This window comes from Octopus bimaculoides, chromosome 20 (assembly GCF_001194135.2).
Source record: "Octopus bimaculoides isolate UCB-OBI-ISO-001 chromosome 20, ASM119413v2, whole genome shotgun sequence".
Lineage (NCBI taxonomy): Eukaryota > Metazoa > Mollusca > Cephalopoda > Octopoda > Octopodidae > Octopus > Octopus bimaculoides.
The window spans coordinates 16,968,950-16,977,277 of NC_069000.1; the positions used below are offsets into that span (position 1 = coordinate 16,968,950).

At 37.4% G+C, this 8,328-nt stretch overlaps 1 protein-coding gene across 2 annotated transcripts in view; it reads left to right on the forward strand.

Moving 5' to 3' along the window:
• Nucleotides 1–8,124, forward strand: part of LOC106871899 (uncharacterized) — a 109,646-nt gene extending 101,522 nt beyond the window's left edge. Inside the window, exons 6-7 of one of the 2 annotated variants that reach the window (XM_014918653.2) lie at nucleotides 1,593–1,787; nucleotides 7,592–8,124. In XM_014918653.2, coding sequence (XP_014774139.1) covers nucleotides 1,593–1,787; nucleotides 7,592–7,905 — 509 coding nt within the window. In that variant the 3' untranslated portion in view covers nucleotides 7,906–8,124. The remainder of the gene's footprint in view (nucleotides 1–1,592; nucleotides 1,788–7,591) is intronic. The other variant, XM_014918654.2, reaches the window with a different exon arrangement.
• Nucleotides 8,125–8,328: the final 204 nt, after the last annotated feature.

Genomic DNA, 8,328 nt, shown 5'->3' on the forward strand with positions numbered 1-8,328 from the left:
AGAGAGAGAGAGAGAGAGAGAGAGAGAGAGAGAGAGAGAGAGAGAGAGAGAAAGAGAGAATGAGTGGGAGGTACTTGAGCCTGTTCGACCAAGCAAATTCAAAGGGCGATTTTAAGTGAAGTCATGTATATCTAAGCATGATTAAACAATCATCAGATATGATTGACTGGCAAAGTATTGCTAGGGATCTTTTAGTTTTAATTAACATCAGTGGCAGCAAAGATTAATGATAAAAACAAGCTGCGTGGCTTCAAATGAAACTGAAAGAAACACCGATGAAAAGATATGAAATTATTAAACGAAACGCAAAAGCATCAAGTTTTATATCCCTTAATAATCTCAGAAAATCTCACGTAAAAGAGCCGTGTAAATTCTAAGTATATTGCGAATTCAGATGATACATGCACGCATATATGAGAAGTCTCAGAAAGGAAAAGGTAACGAAGAGACAGAGAAGGTGAGGAAGAAGAAAGAAGACGAAAGAAGACTGAGAAAATGGGGGCAGAGGCAAGAGCAGATTATTATTGCACTGGTTTAAAAAAACGCAAAAGAAAGTAATGGGAAAGCATAGAAATACATTAAGAGAATAAAATTCATAAGATATCAATGCTATTCCTTACTACCCTGTGGTACACGACCAGTTCGTTAAAATGCATTTATGCTCATGGGAGCAGAACATAAAACTCACGTTTTGGAGTTCAAATATAAACTACTAGAAGAAATTCTTCAGAGTCATTAGATTCTCCACACAACAGACTGCACCTTCTGCTGCTATTAAAACACTGCCGGCATTTCTCGAGTACCTTTCAGTTGATCTTATATAATGCAGCCTTTTCCTCCAACAAGCACGTCTGTCTATCAGTGTACTGTTTCGTCTTTCTTGGATCTTAAAAGAGTTGCTTAGTTGGGATTTGATGTGGCCTTCCGTTGCCTTGACATATCACTGCACTCACATCATCACTTTGGGTTCTGTAGACACTAACTCTGTTTCATGCATGACGACTTCTGCGCTATAATGGCCGTTAAGGGGTCATGCGTTACTACCTTGGCGTGTGCATCTTGTTTCTGTGCTTGGTTTAGGACTATTAGCTTAGATTTGTTTTATATTAGGTGTACAACTGAAAGAAATCCACATGATACTATCTAATTCAGTAGATTCACATACATGAGACTGTCCGAGCTTTACCAAGGAATTTAACTCTTGGTGCTTTCGCAAGTTAGTTTATATATTTCAACATTCTTTCTCTCGGTGTTACGATCCGGGTTTGGTCGAAACCGGGCTGTGTGTTTTTACCATAAATTTTGTAATATAAATTTTTGCACTTTGTGAGCAAAACAACTCTGACCATACTTTTCTGCTCTCATATGTTACATGGTAATTTAGTGATGCTCTCAGCTTAGGAGTATATGATTCCGTTTAAAATTGCCTGGTAACTTTGTTTTGCCGTCCATAGCTTGTGTATGTGTGCGGATATTCATTCGTGTTTGTCTGTGTGTGTGTGTGTGTGTGTGTGTGTGTGTGTGTGTGTGTTGAAAGTGATATTTTTAAAGTATTCTAATTTTCTGTCTATTTGATGTACCGATGATTTCAGTGAACAGCGATTTCACAAAACTAATGGCTGGAGTTATCGACGAAAAATCGGTTGAACTGGATGATTGCATGATTATGGTAACTAAACTGTTTAGTTATAAACCAACCCAGGAGGACAAAGGACTCGAATTGATGTGTAGAATCACAGCAGATGATGGAAAATCAAGTGATGCTATGCAAGTCATCGATGTGCAAGGTATTTTTATTATTTAGTTTTTTTTCATTTATCTCAATTTTATTACATATTTTCACTGTGCTACCGCTTTTTATATGTAGTGTTTTGCTATGGATTTGAATTTGCTGTTCTTTTTAAATTACATTCTGTAATATTTGTACAATACTTACTTGTACAATATTCCGTACTTTGTGAGTATATGGTAATTCTGGGCTTTTTATTAATTTATTAATTTTCGTTTCTTTAATCATTCGCAAAACACTTATGATATTATGGTTCGTTACTGATACTAGTTCCCTCATTCTAGTTATCTCTATTTCCAGATTTTAGATAGTTTCGGATAAGATAGTTTCTTTATTTGCTTTAGAGTCCTAATTTGCCTTAGATAATACTCATCTATTTAGAGATATATACATTATATAGTTTAAAGTTTTCTCGTTTTATTTCTATTTCTTTTTATCACATGTATATACATATCTTTCTCTCGATGTAAAAACATCCTTGTCCTTGCAAAAAGGATTTGAAACATTCTTCATTGGTAATCCTTTATATATATTTTTTAAAAATCCAGTTATTATTGTACTGGTAGAATTGGTAGACTGGCTTGTAAATGCCTTTCAATATTTGTTACGGCCGTCTATCGTCTGATTTTAATTCCCATAGAGGCTGGCTTTACATTTTATCCTTCTGTGGTCGTTAAAAATAAATACCGGTCAAAAGCTAAGTCGACATAACCGATGTTTACACCCACGAAATTTTTGACATTACGTCTATCTAAGGAAATATTATTACTTATAGATGATGGTCTGGTAAAATTCTTTAAAATGCGTTGTGATTTTTAATTACGACACTGCGTTCAATATCTGAATACTGCCAAGGTTGATTTCTGCCTTTCCTAGGCGCCTCTTCTAAGTTTCTAACTAAGTTCCTTTCTATTTTATTTCTTTTTATCACTAACACTTACTAAACCTAATTAATTCTGCTCTAATTGCCTTTTCCAGGGCAAACCACCATTTGCTGTTGACGATTTCCCACGTCAACTAATTCTCTAATCCAGTCTTCGTAAACTTGGCACGCCGAAAGCAACGCAGTCAGCGTCCAGTAACTGGGTCTGTTCCTTCTAAGTTTATCTAGGTCGACCATACAGAAAACAAATTTGTAGTCTGTGTAGCCGACGATTTTGAAAAGTGGACAACTTATTCTATCCTTATCTACCGGCCTACAGAATACTCTGCTACATACGACCTGGATGATCCGATGCGATTCGCTCAATTCTACATTGGCACATCCAAGAAATTCAGCCGACAATTGTCAGTTGGAAATGTCTGAGCAGGTTTGCGAGGTTTTTACACCCTCCCCCACTTTTTTTATCCGCAAGACCTTCACAGTCCAGACGTGACTCTAAAACAGCGTTCCAATCGCCCACTAACACTAAAAGGTCGAGACGTCCCCAGGAAACCCTCCAGACATCTGAAGATATTTGGTTGCACTGCGCCTTTCGGAGCATAAACAACCATTAGTCTGAAGGCAACTTGTCACTATTGTTTACATCCAGGACCACCAATTTACCTTCTGAGTCCTGGAAGATAGTCCTTATCTTGAGATCCAGACCTCACCGGAATAACACCACATCTCCCACCCTTCCGGTTGGACATGGGGATGAATAAATCTCGTATCCACCGAAAATGGGCATGGAAGCTCGCCAGCCGGAGAGACTTGTTTCACTTAGTGACTTGAGGTCGTTGAGTAGAAGATGGCCTTGTTCTCAAAGCGGCCCCAAACCACGTGCATTTATACCGCCTATTCTGAGCAAGGCCATGTTAGATTAACGAATAGAAGCAGAAAAGGGTATTTACAGTGATTTTGTTGGAGAGGTGGGGATGACTCATGGGTATATGTAGATGTTTCCCAGAACAGTTCTTTAGACAGTCTTTTGTTGATATTTCTCATGAAAGCCCTACTCCTTCAGTATATTTAGTTTTTATGGCGTTGTATGTGTTGTTCGATGTGTTCTTTATATGTGTGTAGGTAGGATTTTTTTTGGTGTGATAAAATCCGTGTGTGTGTGTGTTGTCCGTTTGGTCATATATATATTCCATCAGTTCCTTATTGTCCGTTTTTATTGTTGTGTAATGTTTAAACTTTGCTGGTGCTGGGATATGCGATCTAAGAGTTATGTGTGTAAATTTGGTTGTACATGTAATGATGGTGTCTGTGCGAGTGGCGGTGGTAATGGTAGTGACAAGGATGGCGTTGCTTACGGTACTGGTGTGACTGATGTTGGGATGGTATTTGTTTACCATTTCTCAAAGGTGTCCCCCAATCCTTAGATCATGCCTACCAGTTTTTTGTGTTGGTGTCAGTGTGATTTTGTTTCTTTTCCTTTTCTTAGACTTGCTGACATTTTACCATTTAAGCTCTTTGTCGTCACCCTCACCACAGGACATGTCCGAGTGGTCCGAACACGAGCGGGCATGTCTTCGGGAGACTTTTGCGGTTGTTTTGTTGACAAAGTTGTTATTTTTGTGGATTCTGATTCTGTTGTTTTTCCTCCTGCCTGGAATGTGGAACCTATAGACGTTGATGCGTTCTCTGTTCTGTTTGCTGCTGTTTCTTCCACTGTTGTTCTTGATATTGTGTTCTATTACTGCTGTAGGTGCTGCTGTAATTGTTGTTGCTGCTACTGTTACTGTTGTTTTTGCAGTTGTAGTGGTTACCTGCTTCTGCTGGTGTTGTTGCTATTGTTGTGATCGTGGTAGTGGTAGAAAAGTGGAGATCTCCCTTCTCTGTTTTGCTGTGGGCAAAAGGCCTTCTGGCGGTTTGTGTCCCCAAACACTTGACACCTCAACTTTCTGCCTTCAACGACTATGTGGAGCTCGGTGCCATCTAAAAAATTTATGATAGCAGGGATTGCTTCTACACTTTCGTGATCTATCTGCACCGACTGCTCCATACCTAGCCCTGCAGATTCTGCACCTACAGGATATATGTTTTGTCCTCTATGTCCAGGAGGACAGCTGCTATCAACATCAGATATCTATTTCTGATGGTATGTCTCCAATTAAACTTTCGTTACTTGACGGCTCAGGTATATAAATACGAGAAATATTCATCTTTTGAAGTCAAAGTGGAATGCGCCTTTGCCTTCTCTTCTGTGGAGAATCTCATCTTTACAATGCCATATCGCTCCCCTTCTTGCAACGTAAGTTTTCGTGTCCCGTACTGGACATAGTTTGTTACTGTGTTGTCCGTTCTAATTTACGATGTTGTACTCCTCTCATTTCGTGTATTATTGTTTTTTCTGAATGTGTTCTGCACAAAAAGGCCTCAGGAGTGTTGAGAGTAACCATTCTTCCAGTTTTTAAACATGCTTCCTGCATTTTTTTTTTCAATCGTCTATCGACAGCTTCACATTCTCTGGCGCTTGATTCATCGCAGCTGCGACACCGCTAACGCTTGACTTGTAGGTTTTGTCGTTTTCAGCGACTGTGTTGGTGTTAACGGTGGCAGTGGTGGAAGCGGTGGTCGAATTTGCACGTGTTAATTGCGAAGAATTTGTTTTTCCTGTTTTTCTTGTTAGTTGTTGTTGTTGCTTTGTTTGGTTTTTCTGATGATGATGATGATGATGATGATGATGATGATGATGGAAAGGTGGCGATCCGACAGAAGCATCAGAAACTTCGGAAACTTCAGAGCGTCAGAATGTAAATAGCCGGAGCAAATACCGCATGACATTTCTGTCGGCTCTTTACGCTCTGAGTCCAAATCACATAGGAGAGAGCTTTGCCTGCGTCTCCTTCGACGTCGATTAAAAAAAGTACCTGTTTAATGCCTAGTCGATGGCATCGGTTTACATCCTACACTCAAAATCATCATCATCATCACTATTATTATAATTATTATTATTATTATTATTATTATTATTATTGTTCAGTAGTTTTATTTTTATAACGTGCTTTCACTTCACTACCGAGCACAACTCTGTGTGCCTTGGGTATGTACTGTGGTTTGCTGTGGTGCTCTTATGTTTACTGTATTGAAAATGTTTTGCGTAGGATGTGTGTAGTGCCCAGTAGTGCAATTTTCTGTATGTTATATATATTTGTAAGTCCTGGTGTTTTTGTTATGGATTTGTCTGAATATTTATTATTATTATTATTATTATTATTATTATTATTGAGCGAGAGAGCAGTGCATGCCATCAAAGGAACACCGGGGTAAAATATACGAAGTCCAGTATATCCATCATGACTACTCGTCTGATAAGGGTACACCAGGCACATGTGTGCGACTTGGTGATCACATCTCATGATAAACCGCGCATGACATTGCAGGTGCTGTCCAGTTAGAATGTTCGTCAGGTTGAGAAGTCCATCACGCTCAAAAGGGCCCTAAATAGGGGTTATTTAACCCATATATGTCCCAGTTGAACGAAACACCCATGTTTCCAAATGTGAATTATCCAAACCTCAAAGAGTTCCTCTCAACACATGACTGTGATGCTCCCCAACTACTTCTGCTCATGATCAGAAATGCAGATATCGTAATTATTGTTATATCGTTGTTGTTATTACTATTAACATTATTATTATTATTATTATTATTATTATTATTATTATTATTATTATTATTACTATTATTACTATCATCATCATCATCATCATCATCATCATCATCATCATCATCATCATCATCATCATTATTATTATCATTATCATTATTATTATTATTATTATTATTATTATTATTATTATTATTATTTGAGAAGACAGTGAGTTGGAAGAATTACTAGAGCGTCGAACAAAAGACATTGCTGTATTTGTTCCTGCTATTTACATTCTGAGTTTAAATCTCACCAAAGTCAACTTTGTCTTTCATCCCTCCGAGGTCGATACAATGAAGTACCAGTGAGGTACTAACCACGTCCTTTCAAAACTGCTGACCTTGTGTCTCAGTCAGAAACAACTATTGATACTGATTTCAAATTTTGGCACAAGGACAGCAATTTCATGGAAGGGATTTGTCCATTACATTGATTCCAGTGCTCAAATGGTGCTCATTTTATCGACCTAGAAATTATGAAAGACAAATTCGACATCGACAGAATTTGAACTTAGAAACTAAAGACGGACGAAAAGCCGCTAAGCATTTTGTCCGGCATGCCAACGATTTTGCCAGCTCGCTAGAAAGAATTATTAATATTAGAGATTAACAGAAGCGGTAGAAAAGTGGGTAGTATGCCTTGTAGTCTTCAGTGAAGTTTCTTTGTGGATAGGGGAATTTTGCGATGTTAGTTGGAAACCTTTTGACAAGGGACCAGAAAACTCATTTATAAGCAGGTGGAGAGGTAATAGAAAGATTGTAGGTAGTGCAATGTCCTAAACCACCATATTTTTTTTCTCCACTTGGTCATCTTGCAATCGTTGCGGGGTTGGGAGAACACCCTCGCCACTGGTCATTATCAAAAATTTCACTTCAGACACAAATAGTTCCATATGGATTATATTTAAGTGTTCGTACCAGCACATATAGTGTACAAGAAGGGAGAGCTCCAATACAACCCGAAAGATAGATTCCAAGTATTTTCCAGATCAACTTCGTATTTAATCCTTCTGAGGTAGATAAAATAGAATTATATTCAAAGAGACACATAGGTCAAATTCACTGAAAATATGACACTAAAGTTAGAAATCACTATCACAAAATCAATCTACACAATGTATACAATAAATTATTTTATTTATATTTTTAAAACTTATTTCATTGTGGTATTTCATTTGATTTTCATTTGTTTCGTTCATTTTCTTTTAATTAAAATTTTCTAGGACTGTTTATTGTACCTACAGGTATTACTCCTGACCACGTTCCTGATGACGACAACGATGACATGGATAAGACCGATGAAATGGACAATGGTGATAAAAACACAGATATGCCTGATGAAGCTACTGTCGTGCCGGAACCTAAACCGGAAGGAAAGGACGATGGTGAAGAACCTACAAGCGAAGGGAAACCTAAAGAAGAAACAGTTGATAAAGTTATCGCTAAAAAAGACAAGACCGTTTCCGAAAACAGCTCTGGCATGTTGCGGGAATATTGTTTATTGGTATTTGCTACCGCTCTTCTTGTTATGGTGTAATAACCCCACACCGCTCCCAAGTGAGTCTCCCTATCATACATGGTTGGGATAAAATGTCGAGGTATATTTGACTTTCACTTTCTGAAGTGGACAAATTTCAATCAACCGACAAAAACAATAACAACATTATTTTTAGGGTTTTTTCTAATTATTTTTATTTGTTTGTTTTCGTTATTTTTTTTTTTTTAATTTCTGACCCAAATAAAAATGTCAAAACTCTTTTTTTTAAAATTTATTTTTCAAGATGTCTGACTTCCCCTTAAAAATAAAACAAAAAAAAAATGTAAATATTTTTTCATTCTTGACCCGCCAAAAAAATGTCAAATTCCCTTCCTTTTAACGAAAAATTTCTGGTACCATCCAAAAACTTTCTTCAAATATATATATATACATATATATATATTTATACTTATATATATATAC